Source organism: Tachysurus vachellii, chromosome 9 (genome assembly GCF_030014155.1).
Source record: "Tachysurus vachellii isolate PV-2020 chromosome 9, HZAU_Pvac_v1, whole genome shotgun sequence".
Classification (NCBI taxonomy): domain Eukaryota; kingdom Metazoa; phylum Chordata; class Actinopteri; order Siluriformes; family Bagridae; genus Tachysurus; species Tachysurus vachellii.
In genome coordinates, this window is record NC_083468.1 from 23,208,116 (window position 1) to 23,224,611 (window position 16,496).

Sequence of the window (16,496 nt, forward strand, 5' to 3'; positions counted from 1 at the left end):
ATTGGCCAGAGTGGATTTTCTTTTTAAGTGTAATTGCAGTGAAATTACTGTGGGATCACACAGGGCATCTCTCGCTTTCTCGCTCTCACTCACTCTCGCTCTTCCTCTGTGTGTATGTGTATTAAGATCTTAGTCCCACAGGTAATTGAGGATGCTCAAAGCTTGAAGGCTTTCAGGAAGGCAGTTTTTTACTCACTTTGTTTAATTACAAATCTATTTGTCTTCTCTTTAATTTATAGTTTTATTTAATTATCTACTAAAAGTCATTGTTCACTCATCCAGCCTCAAGTTTGTTTCTAAACCTTTCTATTCCACTCCTTCCTTTACTTCATTCTGTCTTTCCACTCAGACTTTCTTTTACAAATAGGTGATATGCCCAAGCGTATAGTTTTTGTACCTTTTAGTATCTTTATATAAAAAGATGCATATTGTGTACTTTTAAAGCTTTACTCTTTATCCACATTTCCAGTAATAAAACACATATTAATGGTACAAAAGATGAGGTTACTACCCCAATGACAAGAAAAGGTCTAGTTTATAGAGTGTACCATTGAAATTCATTTCGCTGAATTGGAGGACCACACAACTTTGATTTGTCACACATTTTTGCCTTGCAGTTTTATTACTCTCTTGCACTTTTTTAATGAACTCCAGTTCCATCTCTTATCTACCGAGTGGGAATAAGTTAATGAAACCCTCATGAATACCTTCTTGAATTTCTTCTGTATTCACATCTCTAATGGTCGCTTGAAGTACGTAAAACTAGCTTGCACAGCATTTATCATACCGTAGACTTCAAATCAGGTTATCTAATAGGTACTTAAATATTCAACTCCACTAAATTATGTATTTGAATTGGCAGGACATTCAAAAACAGACAAGCTACAGTACAGGCGTCACTTGAACTTTCAATTAGTTTCCCATCTAAAATATGAATCTGTCAGTTGTTCTATACTAAGTAAACCCTCCCCATCCTAAAAAAAAAAAAAAAACCTTGCAGGCATACCTCTAGAAGAAAGAGTTTTCCAATTACAAAAAGACAGAGAAAGAGGAAGAGAGGCAAGAGAGGATTGATAAGCTTTCAGAAAGCTTAGTGAAGAAAGAGGAAGGATTGCAGGCAGCTGGTTGGTAATTAAAGAGGGCCGATCAATCGGTTCTGCTGACCGGCTCATGAGAAATCTATCAAGAGGCCATAGTAAAGTGCTAATTTGGAGCCATTAGTGGCTGCCGAGTTTGCAAACAGGACCATAATGATGATGGCTTGTGTGGTTAAGGTCTTGGCCTTTGTGTGCCTGTCAGAGTGATGGTGCCCGGAAGGGGAAGGCGAAAGAAGGGAGAAGGCTGAAAAGGCTTTTCTGAAAAAAGGCCTGAAATAACACCTCATTCTTTTAATGATTGCCACCATTCAACCAGGAATAGTCTGTGCTGGCACTGAAAAATAAGTTTGAAGGTCACTGTCCCTGCCAGAGTGGAAGACTTAAAGACAAACTTTTTATACCTCTGGAAATGTGAGCTAGGCTAGTTCTAGTAAATATGTATGGCTCTTTAAAACAAATGTCTCTTTTATTGTGTTCATGTGAAATTAAAGCAATAAAGCTGTAGCATACTGTAGGTGACTTCAGATAATTCCTTCATCTTCATTTTCAGGAATAATTTTATGCAGGGGGGGCACGGTGGCTTAGTGGTTAGCACGTTCGCCTCACACCTCCAGGGTCGGGGTTCGATTCCCGCCTCCACCTTGTGTGTGTGGAGTTTGCATATTCACCCCGTGCCTCAGGGGTTTCCTCCGGGTACTCCGGTTTCCTCCCCGGTCCAAAGACATGCATGGTAGGTTGATTGGCATCTCTGGAAAATTGTCCCTAGTGTGTGATTGCGTGAGTGAATGAGAGTGTGTGTGTGCCCTGCGATGGGTTGGCACTCTGTCCAGGGTGTATCCTGCCTTGATGCCCAATGACGCCTAAGATAGGCACAGGCTCCCCGTGACCCGAGGTAGTTCGGATAAGCGGTAGAAGATGAATGAATGAATGAATGAATGAATGAATTTTATGCAGGGTCCAAAATCTTGAGACTATTCCAGGATCACTAGGCAGTAGACTACTGGACTATAACCTGGATAGTCCACTTCAGCGTACTGAGCAAAACTCTTTACAGACACTAGCCCAAGCTTAGGATCAAACTGGGGACCATAGAGCTATGAATACACCTCCATTTATTGTGCCACCGCAATACATTCACATACTCAGAAAATGAATACTTTGGTACTTTGAATGGCTTTGAGGTATCCTTGTGGTGGCTAATGTCACAGCTAGTGTTTCTTAACCAGAAAAAAGTAAGTACTGGAGATAAACTAATGAGTTTTGCGTTTAAGTTTGAAGGTCCACATTTAATGATAATTGACGCACGTAACATAATTAGACGTTTCAGAACTTCTTGTATGAACTCAGGTAACTAAATTAAATGGGATTTCTGAGTAACTGGAGCAGACATGTCATTTTCCAGTCTGTCGTTTGTCCTAGAGCTTCCAGCTTGGTTAAAGAAGATGTCAAAGAAGCGTCAAAGATGGTTTATCAAAAATAAATTTAAATACATTGTTAACCCTGAACATAATGCATAATTTATAATATTCATTCATTCATTCATTCATCTTCTACCGCTTATCCGAACTACCTCGGGTCACGGGGAGCCTGTGCCTATCTCAGGCGTCATCGGGCATCAAGGCAGGATATAATTTATAATAATTCATTAAAATAATCTTTCATAATACATCAATGATATACTGCTGATAATAATGCAAAGCCCTTTCCAGAAATTGAAATTGTTTTCAACTGCCCATAGTTGGATCATTCCAGACAATGAATCCCACATGATTTAATAGCAGACAGAAAATATTTCATGGCCATTAAGTACTGTGCCTGTGATTAGGCTCTTCTCTTTTAACCCCTGGGATGAGACTTATTTATCAGGATAATGTCAGCAGTAAATTATTTGTATGTCTCCTCGTTTGACAAAAATGGACTGTTATAAATGAACACAAAGTCTGAGTCATTCTTTTTTTATTTTATTTTGAAAGATTTTTAAAGTTGTGACTGATCCACAGACATGTAGGATTGCCTTACGTGAGCACAGTGCTCGCATTGGTCCGTACCACTTCAGAAGCTCAGCAAGATCTTAGAATAGCTTTAAACAGCACGAGCAGAACTTTTTGAATAAAATGCAGGCTGTTGCATTCTGAATTAGCCGAATTGATCACAACTGAGCAGATTGTGTTGGTTGGGCGCACTCTTTAATTCAACGAATCAACAGTGTATATTATGTCCCATTAAGAACCATCTCTCTTTCTCTGTCTCTCTTTTTCCACCTGCATTTTGCATCTGGATTTCCTTCTGCTCCATATAGGCTTTTTAATGGGTACAGCATCAGAGTGGGTGTGTATGGGTGTGTGTGTGTGAGTGTGTATACATGTGCAGGCCACGTGGGAGTGTCTCAATGAAAGAGAGAGTATGTAATTAGTGCCATTCAATAACTTGTTAAGTCTGTAAGTCTTAACAACACTCATACGCCTCCTCTCTCCTGCTGGTTTCCTTTTCCGACCCGTCAAACTCCTTTCACTTTCTTCCACCCTTCGCTACTACTACACACTCTGCTGCATTTCATTCAATGTTGCATCTATCTAATCGTATATACAAATAACACCTGCTCTCATTAAGTTCACATGCACTCAGGCCTCAGCATGGCAGCTTTGCGTTGCTATTTTTTTTTTAGTAATATCAGATCACAGATGTTTTCTTAGCAACGGTATTTCCGTTCACCTGCTTACTTATTGAAATGTATGACTCAAATGTTTTATGTGATATACTTATGCCACGAGTTATTACCTTTAGTAACGAGAAGAAATATATGTATGTGAATTGTGCTCTTATGTTAAGTCACCATGACCCAAGAGCACATATCGCTTACTGTAGCTTTATACTAATACACATAGCTTTATACTAATACTATATATGATACACATGATATTCCTAGTTCTGTATGTATGAGTAAACAGTTTTTCTATCTGTATTTGTATAGCACTTCCAATGATCATTTCTGTTTCCAGATTTTAATTAAGTTTAAATTTTAAACTGCATGAACTCTAGGAGCGCTAGAAATAGCATAGAGGTAGAAATACCCTCACCGTCAGCATGAATTCTGGCTCTGACTTACCCTGTTGTTGCTTTTGTTTGTACCTTACAGTACCTCATATTTTCTGACAAATTTATTAGTTATATTGAAATGCATCTTTCTTTGTTTTACAAGTTTCATATATGATGCATATGATTATATGGCTCATATGAAGTTTCAGGTTTTTCCACAGAATCTTACTTTTTTTCTCAGATGCCTTGTGAACACCAGACTTTCTTTAAAATAAACAAATTTATATCTGTATTTATACCAGTTTCTGTACCAGAACAGTATCTGTTTATTCTGAATAATACATATTGCAAATCTTATAGCGGTGCTAGCTTTCTGCAAAGGAAAACACTATTACTGATTTGTCCGTATTGGGAGAAAGGATACTTATGAGATCACTTATGAGAAAAGAGGGAAGCGAAACGGAGAGAGAGAGAGTGAGTGAGTTCATCAGTTTCCACAGATAAACTCATCATCCTATCTTTGAGAGCTTCCAATCCATATTTATTGTTTCGCTCCCACAATATTATTGACAGAGTATGAAATCTGAGAATTTATTTCCTCTGAAAAATTGAAATAACAGCCCAAAACAGCATAGAGTTTTTGACCAAAAATCTGGTTTCTACACAAGTGGACCGTTGAGATTTTGTGACTAAAAATGATTTACTCCATCACATATAATTTAGAATTTAAACTTGAATACAATTTTGGGAATATATTCCTCAATTAAATTATAGCTTTCTTCACTAATACACCGAAAATAGATTAGCATTACTTGCTGCCAGCAACACACTCTTAGATAAAAAGCTTCAATCTATAAAACTAACTTGCACAGACTCAGTGGAAACACTTAAAGAGTCTACAGTATGTAAACCCTACAAAAATATATTTCCCCATTACAAATGATACCATTCGTGCTTGAAGCTAAGAACCATTATTACATCTAAAAAATATATTATTATTATTTCCTTTTTTTAGAGGGCAGTGTTGATAAAACATTTCCCCTAGATGATATTGTTCATGTCTCATAAAGCCTAAGCACTAATGATGCACTGGATTCACTTCTTCAACTATTCAAAGTGAATGAATTTCCTTTTTAACTTTCTTGATTAAAATGCAGAAGAAAAGAGTTCAAAGAGTTTGCACAGCCAAAGACACATTTACGACCCATCTTTGCTGATAGGATTTCTTTCGACTCAACAGTAGCAACTTCAGCAAAGTGATATTTATGATGTTGAGATTCTAGAGAGCATTTGATTGGACAGAAGATATGACGAGAAGCTGAGGTGCACAATTATGTCATCAAAATGGTTGGATCTGTATAAGTTGTAGATGTAAATATCTTCCAATTGCATATTTTTTCATTGTTGCCATAGAAAACATAAATTTAGAGACTTTAATTTTTGACTTGATATTGTAAGTGATGATTATGATTCATTCTGTGTTACTTACAGTACCGTTGTATCAAAACCACTTAAATACTTAAGTACTTTAGACTTCTTGAATCTGATGGGTCTGAAGGTATTCATTTATTTTCTATACCAGCAAAATTTCTATATTTGTCTGTAAAAAGTAGGACAAATAGTTGCAAATTACAGGCTTATATTAATGAGCGTTTATATAGTAACAACTAATTCCCAGGGATTCTCCATATAGAGTAAACCCAATACTACTACTTATACTACTACTACTACTACTACTACTACTACTACTAGTAATAATAATAATAATAATAATAATAATAATAATAATAATAATAATAATAATAAGGGGGCACGGTGGCTTAGTGGTTAGCACGTTCGCCTCACACCTCCAGGGTTGGGGGTTCGATTCCCGCCTCCACCTTGTGTGTGTGGAGTTTGCATGTTCTCCCCGTGCCTCGGGGGTTTCCTCCGGGTACTCCGGTTTCCTCCCCCGGTCCAAAGACATGCATGGTAGGTTGATTGGCATCTCTGGAAAATTGTCCGTAGTGTGTGATTGTGTGAGTGAATGAGAGTGTGTGTGTGTGTGTGTGTGCCCTGCGATGGGTTGGCACTCTGTCCAGGGTGTATCCTGCCTTGATGCCCGATGATGCCTGAGATAGGCACAGGCTCCCCGTGACCCGAGGTAGTTCGGATAAGCGATAGAAAATGAGTGAGTGAGTGAGAATAACAATAATAATAATCAATTACTTTTTTTGTATTTAAGTTTATTTAACATTTAAGAAAGGAATCTCCAGCATAAGCACAACAATCACATTTTCCACCAAAAGAAGAACTTCAAGACTTTGAACTTGTTTCTTGGTAGCATGCCAAGCTCTCTCTCTCTCTCTCTCTCTCTCTCTCTCTCTCTCTATATATATATATATATATATATATATATAACATGAGTAGCTTGCTGTAGGGATCCATATAGAACACTGTTGACGTGAGTTCAATTGAGCAGATGGATATCCGCCAGAGCTCTGCCACTCACTGACATACGTGATCTTCTTTTTTTTTTCATTCTGCAGTTCCACCAGATAACCCAGTTATTGATGGGGGCCCTGTGGTGAGTTTGAGAGCTGGGGACCCACTCAACCTGACGTGTCACGCTGACAATGCCAAGCCTGTCGCGTCCATCATCTGGATTCGAAACGGGGAGGTGCTAAACGGAGCCATGTACTCTAAGGTGAGTACAGATTTAGCTCTGTCCAGGACACTCTGGTCAAGATATCACACCTTGAATTCACACTATGACTAGGAACATTCAAGAAATTGAATGCCATCAATCATCTGCCCGATAATATGTATTTTTATTTCTTCGAAACACTTCTTGCTGCTTGTGTTTATTTCCTTTCGAGGTTTTTAACTAAAGCTTTCTGTCAAATGGCCTCTTGCACCACGTCCGTGATCACTCACGCCATCTGTTAACCTTCAATATAACCCTTAGCTTCGTGCGATTGGAGAGAAATCCCAGGAAATCCAGCTCACAGCTGCTAAATGTGTCAACAAAACAAACAGATGGGCAGATATAGCCAAGCACTTGTCTTCTACCAGAATTTAGATCTATTCAGCTGTACCACCACTTAAAATATTTCTACCACCTGGAGTTGTCCAAGATCTATATTATAAAATAGGGTTTTTATATGTGTAGCAGTCTGGGAAAAGGTGTCAGTTGTCACTGTTGCTGAATTCTGGAAGACAGCCAGAAATGACTAAAATGCAGGTTTCATCTAAAAAGGACTATAGATATTTAGGAACCATAATTGAAATTGGTTTCTTTTGATTACTTTTAAACCTTTCCTGACTGTATCAGCCAGAAAAGTATGTAGTTTGTAGAAAATATATTTCGTTAAAAAGTTGAAGGGGTTTCACAGGCTGTCACATAATAAATAAGTGTGCATGCTTTGTATCCAGGCCAGTCCAGCCAGTCACAGCTCTCTAAGACCTGCACATTGCCGACAGCAAATTATACCAACATCATGATATTTCCTGCCATTCAGCACCCCATTTCTGACCCAGAAAAAAATTCAGGTAGAGATCTATGCCCTCCAGCCTCTAATCACCACCTCCTTGCCATTTCCATATAAATGAGCAATGCAAGCCCACCCTTTAGGGCCTCCCTCTCATCCTATTATTGGCTTTTTTTCTGGATGGGAGATAAATGGCATCGATCTGGCTAGGACGAAGAAGTGGCAGTTTACCCATCATGCAGCTGCATGCGGTCGTTAGCGGTGGTGTCGCTAATCAGATGGCTTCCTGTGCCTGGCAGCAGTGCTGGTATAGAGAGACCTTCTGCGTGATGACGGATGGAAGCCGTCCAAACTCCTAATATCTCTCTTCATAACATTAAAAAGCAATGCACTCAATTAAGATGTGAATGCTTAGTCTGAGTAATGGAGGCTAATATGGAGGATAATAGAGTTGTGTCTGTCTGCAGACTGGGAATGTCTTTGAGCCCATAGCTGTGTCTCTAATAATAATTTTAGAAATCCTGCAGCATAAATCCTGATAGCTAACTGGCTATCAAAACCCGTGGTGTTATAGCACATGTATGCGCATTTGACATCCTTAAATGCATGTGATCTACACTGAGCATGTGTGTGTGGTGTGTGTGTGTGTGTGTGTTGTTAGGGATTACATTTCTGACACTTGTGCTTTAAAAAGCCTTTCCATGAATGTTTGGTGATCCCTCATGCTCCTCTCTCGCTTTTCCCCTCACTCTCTGAATAGCTGAAGGGATTGGGTATGAGTGCTAATTGAAGTACAGGAGATCAGCAAATAAGCTGCAATAAGTCTGGTGCTTGTAGTTCTGTCGTGAACACAGGAGAGTAGTTCCACATTAGCAAAGAGATGTTTTCAAGATTAGAGGCTTTAGTGTGAGCAGCACGCCAAATGAGCTTTGTAGTACAAAACTCAGTGTCTATCAAACATAGCAAACATCCCTGGCTAATGCTAATCTCAAAACTATAACAAGCTTTATAGCTATTATAGGAGGCATTATCAGTCATATGATACCTATAGGAGCTGTAAACTCTCCTGGAACATATTATAGGAGATATAATCAATCTTGAATTATCAGGTACTATGTTTCAGGGTATAATGGGTAAGATCGGTTTATTGGTTTTGTAGTAAGATTAGATGGTCTAGGTTCTGATATGATAAGTCTTCCCTGATTATAGGCCAGCTTTCCTTTTTTTGAGGGCATGTTTTTTTTTTTCTTCCTGTACCTCGGGGTAATTTCATTTTGTGTTCCTTTCTGTTCTTGTATCCACCCACATGCCATCAAAGCCCTTTCTTTTTTACCTGCCTCTCAAATTTCATTAATTCTCTCACCCTTTATTTCCACAAAACCACTAATATAATTAGAGGCAAGGCTTTCATCATAACCTTCACCATGAGACGGTCTTTGGAAAGGGAAAACTGTTGCCAGGCTAATGAACTTTATTAGCACTCCGAATGAATTTTTCATGACACAGAGGTCAAGCAGAGAATTGTGGAAGGTTTGATTATTAGAGGGACAGTATAAGTGCAGCTATATTTAGCACATCTGACCTCTTCTATTAAAGCTAGAAACATCAGTCCATCCCTTTCCATTGTCAAGCTTATTACCATCCCTTACTGGCATTCCGCCACTGAATTAAAATTGGGAGATTGGAAAAGCAAAGAGACATTTAATTAACTGGGCTATAAAATGGCAAAAATTAATCAGAACCTGAGGTGCAGGGATTAAATTAGCTAATCAGAGAATAGCTCCTGACCCCAGTATTGAGACAAAAACACAACTTTCTTTTAATGAATAAAGAAAACAACGTAATTACAACCTAGTGCTTTAATAGTTGTTAATATTCTGCAGAACCTCAAATCTTCAAGTTCGTGTTTTTTTTGGGGTTTTTTTTTGTATCAAAGAATTGTTAGATTGGCAGCAGAATGTAAACAAAAGAAAAATCATTAACTCTACAGGCAGCCCTTTGACATCTATTCACCATTCCATTTTTTCCATCTTTTAGATATCAGTTTTAATTTTAGCCACGTAAGTCTGACTCATTCAGTCTGTTAATTAACTTCAGAAAGGAAAGCAAAGAAATATGTATGCTCACAAATCTGAAATACAGCACTAAAAGAAGATAAAATGTCAGCTGAGTCTTGACCTTTATCATCTTGAGAATAAGCATAGAATAAAACTGGAAGTCAATGCGCTTTACGTTCTTAATTATATTGTAACAAACCAGCTTCTCTTGACAGGTGTAAAGTGGATTAGGATTTCTCCTTTTTCTTGCTCATCATTCCACTTTACCCCCTGCTTCTTTCATTGAAAAAAAAAGTTATTCTCCTGACAAGCTTCTAGGCTGTTATATGAGAAATGATTAGTTTGTAATTGGGAGCTATTCTCGGCCAAGCAAAGGCTAAGCATTGAGACCCGTTCCATTTCTGTGTCCATGCGATGTTAATAGCTTCAGACAGGCCATGGGCCATGAGAGAAGCAGCACCAACTGTGTCATGAAGCATATTTTATCAGCACGTCTATTCACTGACAGCATGCAGCTCACTGCAGGGGCTCAGAGTGCCGTGAGGCTCAGCATCGGCTTTACTGTCTCCATCTGACTCACATCGCTCAGCTACTGGAAGTGGCAAACACGATTTAGGCTAAGCAGGAGCGGCTCTAGGCCAGACTAAGTATAGTCTAAGAATAAATTATGTAGTCAGTGGAGATTCTAGGTTCTTTCTTCTGCTTTAGTTCAGGATTAAATTTAACGGTTATGTTTGGGGTTTTAGATTCTGTTTATTTCTGACATCTAAAAATGTTTTCATTTGGGTAAGATATGGACACATTCGACCGTGCAGGTAATGTGGTTGGATGGTATTGGAGATTTTTTAAGAAAAAAAAAATCTCCTGGAGGTGTGTGAGCATGTTTGCCTCACACCTCCAGGATTGGGGGTTCGATTCCTGCCTCCGCCTTTTGTGTGTGGAGTTTGTATGTTCTCCCCGTGCCTCAGGGGTTTCCTCCGGGTACTCCGGTTTCCTCCCCCGGTCCAAAGACATGCATGGTAGGTTGATTGGCATCTCTGGAAAATTGTCCGTAGTTTGTGAGTGTGTGAGTGAATGAGAGTGTGTGTGCCCCCTGCGATGGGTTGGCACTCCGTCCAGGGTGTATCCTGCCTTGATGCCCTATGATGCCTGAGGCACAGGCTCCCCGTGACCTGAGCATAGTTTGGATAAGCGGTAGAAAATGAATGAATGAATGATAACAATAACCCCAAGTCTAACGCCAACCTTAGTAGCAGTTTTATACCAGGGCACAATTTTTACGCCAGGGTCAAAAATAGATCTGGACTTCAAAACATAGGGTGTGGAAATACACCGTAGATATGATACCAGCCACCACACTCGATCACACCTAGCAATTTGGAGTCATTGACAAATTCCATGTTTTTGGATGGTAGGCGGAAGCCAGAGACCCTGAAGATGACCAACTCAGACACCAGGAGAAGTAACCTGCAGACAGTAACCCAAGCTCAGGTTTGAACTAAAGAACCAGGCACTGTGAGGCAGTAATGTTATCCATTGTGCCAAATGTGTCATCCATTGTGTTATTCCACTTCTGCAACTATTTAGAAATGAGTTGAGTGAATACCCAAGCACAGTGGGTAAGAGTCACAGCTCCAGGGTGCCAGGTTCAATCCTGAGCTCAGGTTGCTGTGTGGAATTCTTCTCATCTTTGATTGGGTTTCCTCCCACCTTCACATACCAGTAGTTGGATTGGTAACTCTAAATAACACCCCTAGGTGTGTTGACCTTTATCCTGACTAGGACCAAGGTAAGTTCTTACTAAAGATGAATAAATGATTGGATTTGCCTTGAATGTGTGCAAGTGAGACCATGTTATATAATTGTGCACAATCTGAGAGAATGTTAGTTTTTTCTTTGCTGTACAATTTTTAGTTGAACTATTTCACACTTTTCAGAGAAGGGAGGCAAAAGTGCTTTATTTTATCCTTTGACACTTCCATCCACACCCCAATTCCCTCTGAGTGGGCTGGCAAACACCAGCTTTCATTCTGATCTTTATTATTTCTTTCTTTTAATAAAAAAGCAGCTATGAAATAGCAAGGCAGTAATTGCTACTATTAGCAAGCTCACTGTCAATAGTCTGAACATGCTAATTATTAGCATGTAACTATTGCTCTGGTCCATTATTCCAGGACTTTTCTTCTAGAGTGTGAGATGAGGGAGGAGGTTTCTCGCTTTTTAGAAAGTGTGAGCTACAGATTGGCTCTTAAAGCAACTCCCACACAAGTCGAGGCTTTTGGCAGGAATTGACGACAAGAGTTAAGATGTATAGCACAGGCCAGTGAGCTTTTAATAGGAAGAGTTTTTTTAGGAATAGAAAAGTAAAGGGAATCTTTCCAGTGCAGTGGGTATTGCGGTGCATGCAGGTCTGTCTGGGGGATATTGTCTTTCAGCAGTTTGCCCAGATCTTTATGGCACTGCCAATTTGTTCCGCTAGGCGAATCTTTTTTGCCTATTCTGCACCCAGTGTCTTGTTCTTTCTGTTTATGTTGCTAACCTTCCTTTCGTTTGAAGCCACTTCTTTCCAGTAGAACAAGTAGATTCTGTAGAGTCCTTCCAGATGCTACTAAACAAAGCACCGAGTGCGGCCGAGCTTGGTGTACCAGCAGAGTAAATCGAGATTGATTTCCTTTGTGGTGCATGACAAGCCATGCTCCGTACAACAACTTCTCAGAAAAAATGGCCTCCAAACACACTGTCTTGTCTTATTTTTTTTACAAATCAATCTGCCCCTGTTATGGAAAGACCACAAACAGGGAGTGCAGTGGGGGTTTCTGTTGTTTGCAGAGCATCTAGTAGGTGAAATGTTCTGCTCCATGCCCAGGAATCGAGACTGTCTTTGACTGATGGTGTTTGTGTGTTCTTTGACCCTTTGCAAGCTCAGTTGACAGCCTAGCTTTGCTATGCCTTTTCTTTCATTTACCTTGCCCCACTGCTCATGTTTCTTTTGCTTTGTTCTTTGTAGACACTTCTTCGTGATGGCAGGAAGGAGAGTACAGTCAGCACTCTATACATTTCACCGTCCAACATCGAGTCAGGACAGACGATCATCTGCCGTGCGTCAAACAAAGCTGTCCCTAATGGAAAAGAGAGCAGCGTCACTATTGACATCCAGCGTGAGTACACGCTTTCATTCTCTCTCTTTCTCTCTCTTTCTTTCTCTTTCTTTCTTCAGATATCTGTCCCAGTTCTTTCTGCTTCGGCTTGAGAGCCCAGCCAATAGAGATTATGTTACTCTAATTGGACACATAGCACACAGAGGCAGGGTGCATCCATATACACAGGAGGCACCTGCTACAACCTGATACAGAAAACCTCTCTCTTTTTTCCCCCCTCTTTATTTTTTCCTGACTTTCTGTTCTCATCTATTTCTGTACCAAGAAATCTCACATTCTTCTAATTTATACCTCTTTCAATTCCTAACACACACACAGGCAAGGTAACTCGAACAGGAACGTCCTGTGTTTGCTGCAATGCTAATGAACTGTACATGGATTTAAACTGGTTGTCAGCATTCACATTGCATCCCTGCATCATTAAGATTTATTATCTGAAACTATCAGTCGATGACTTTTGCATCATCAGTAGGCAAACCTTGTTTTTTTTTTTTTTTCAATATAATGAATGGAACATTTTGACTTTGTTTAAATTTCACTACGATCTTTTATTCTCGTTTTATCTCTGTCAACCCCTCCTCCTTCCAGATTTCCACTTGTGCCAGGCAGAAGGCACCCAGCATGCACAAACCTAGTGCAATTGTCAGAGATTTTTTTTTTATCAAGCACTATTTCTCAGAATTATCAGAGCATACAAAAGCATCACCATATTTCATCAATCCCACCCTTCTTCAGCACTATTAGCTATGACTAATAAAGCAGAAAATGCTATTTAGAGATCCATTACTGTTGACAGCTCCATTCTTTTTTTTTGTATTTTTTTTTTTTTTTTTTGCTCAATCCATAAGATGGACTCCAAAAGAACATGTAGCAGTCGTCGTTTTTTTTTTTTAGCAAAATTCTTTTGTTGTGCACTTTGACGAGCAGCATTTGATAAGTTCATGAATGATCATCTGAATCTGTCAGAAAAAAAAATAGAATAGAAATTTTTTGTTTTAATTTCTTATCAAATCAGAGTCGATATTGATAATAGCCGTCTTTGTCATTCAAACAACAATCAATGACAGACAAATACACCAGCTACAAACTGTTCTAATCCCAGTTCTAAACAAATCATCTCCATCCATCATCATGCTTTATGGATATGTTGAGACACCACAGCACTTCACTGCTGTCCACCTCCCACTTCCCACTTCCCGTCCCTCTTTTAATTAAGCCACGTGAGAAATCAAACTTAGTGTAATTGAACTTTGATTCATCCGCAGCAGGCCTTCAGTTTGCTAAGACTTGTCGCTTTCTAATTTCAGTCGATTTCTGTCTGCTCTCAAAGCAGGAGAGGAGAATGAGAGCCAGAGAGACAGTGGAGGGATGAAGTGTATTCAGATATACAGCACAGACCAAAGCTTGTTGAAAGATTTTCAAAGCAGTTAGAACGAGTGTCCCTAGGAGAGAGGAAGGTGAGCGTGAAAGGGCACATATGCAAAGAGGATAATGAGGCTTTCAGCATTACATGCAGTCATTTACCCACTCAGATTTATACATGACCAAATAACTGGTGGTTTAAGTGGGCTTGCAATTCAAAGCAACAAGGAATGTGAATGAATGTGATACGTTGCTGACTTTGATGCTGTTATGCACAAACAGGTGTTTGATGAATATGAATGGAGAATGGTTTGTAGGAAAGCAAGCACCACTAAAGAAACACCATTCAAGCCACAAGGGGGCGTTGGGGGTTTGGCCATTTGGTACATATAATGAAGGGAATGCATTCTGAAAATAGATATGGAGAGAGAGGGCAGGAAACGTATTCATACCTATATACACACAATGGCAGATTATTTCCAAGTAAAATGAAGCAAGCAAGAAATTCCGTATGTACATTGCATATGTAAGAAAAAGATACAGTATGAAAGCAAGATGAAGGACATGATTTCTCACACACTGTGGATTGATAAATTCATCTCTGATGTTCGGTCTACTGTGTTTGAAGTGGGAGCGCATTTATTATTCATTTATTATTTAAGACCTAAATAAGATGCTACTGAATCATCATAACAACTCAACTGGGAAATTCTAAAAGTTTATAGTGTAGGCATGTTCTAGTGCTTGCTCAGTTTGTCATATTCCCTGTTTAGGTCAAGAAGCACATTTGTAATGATGTAGATCATTGGGCACAGCTGCTGTTTTAGCCCCTGAAATTACCTCAGATATTAGACATTGGCAAGATTGATGGATAATGCCAAGTAAATGTTGGTTATTCTTTTCAGGAGAAAGAGCAAAGTTTAAGCAAGGCCTCATGAATGTAGACGGATAAAGAGCAGGAAACAGAATGTAGAAAAATACCTTGTCTTAGTTTGCTAGGAATAATCAGGCATGTTGTTGGCATAAGCGGGGTGCATTATTTCAAAGGTGGTGATAATGATTTCCTGTCGCTAATTTACATTTAGTATTAAAAAAAAAAAAAAACAGAAACAGTCTAACAGTTTATTTATGTAGAGTGAAATAACTAGAGAGGGTGACATTTGTTTGACCCAAAAAAAAAAAAAAAACGTCTCTCGTCCTTGCTAATGACCGGTTCTTGATTTTCCTTAATTGAACTCTTTGGTCAGTGTGAACTAATTGGCAGCAAATGTAATTAAAAGCATTTTTGGATTTTACTCCGGCTGGGATAATTCACCTTCAGTTCTCTCGGAGACAAATGTCTTCCTGTCTGGTAGAGCACAGTACAAACATTACTCACCCACCGACTCGCTTTACAGCTTGGCTTGTCAAATCCAATGCATTTTATGGCCTTATTTACTCTCATTACTATTGAATCCTTGATAATTAGATGCATCCCTGCATGTCTACTTACCATAAGCCCTCATCACAAATTCTGACCCAGGGTTAATCAAATAAACATCTAAATATGAAATTTACTATGGAGAGCAAATGATGCATTGGATTGTAAAAGGTTACGTCCCTCCCTGCTGTAGAATTCTGGATTGAGTGTTTATTTTATGTATGAGTAAATAAGTAACTCCTATCTAATTGCATTGTTAATAATTGAAGCACTAGAAAAAGATGCACTAGAAAAAAATGTTAACATGATGAAATTTAGCAATTATTTAGTTATGTGATAATGTTACAGCACCCCAAGTGTCATAGATTGAACATATACAGTAAAAGCAGCACACCTTGTAACTAAGTTCATAATTGTCCCTATGACTAAATAGGCCTCTCAAGATGTATCCATGGCAGCATGTGATTGACTAGTGTCCCATCCTGGGTGTATTCTCACCAAGCACCAAGGGATGGGCTCTGAATCCACCAAGACTGTCACCAGGATTAAGCAGTTGAAGATAAATTAATGTGGAAATTCACAAGATCCTGAATATATCTTTACCCAGCGTTAAAAAGAAAAACTCATGTACATTTGTTTTGCATGTGGAGTTGTATTGATATATCATAGTAATGGTCTTCTAGAATAAAGAACCTCCATACTGGAGCTCTTCTTTTATTTGACAGAGATTTATATTTGGTCAAAGAAGGGTTAAGCTTCGTATTTTGCAGCCTGCACTAGCATCCTCCCTTCTTTAAAACCTTCTTTTACCCCTGTGCAGCCCTCCTGGGGAACAGTTGGGCACTGTGACCCGGTATGAAGGAAGATTGAGCTTTAAGAGAAAGGATGAAGCCATT

General features: G+C 39.1%; 1 protein-coding gene across 2 annotated transcripts in view; it reads left to right on the forward strand.

Annotated features, from left to right (window-relative positions):
- The window catches only part of kirrel3b (kirre like nephrin family adhesion molecule 3b), a 208,461-nt gene that overhangs the window by 156,857 nt on the left and 35,108 nt on the right, over positions 1-16,496 (forward strand). For both annotated transcript variants that reach the window (XM_060878681.1, XM_060878682.1), the window contains exons 4-5: positions 6,662-6,819; positions 12,668-12,818. In XM_060878681.1, coding sequence (XP_060734664.1) covers positions 6,662-6,819; positions 12,668-12,818 — 309 coding nt within the window. The remainder of the gene's footprint in view (positions 1-6,661; positions 6,820-12,667; positions 12,819-16,496) is intronic.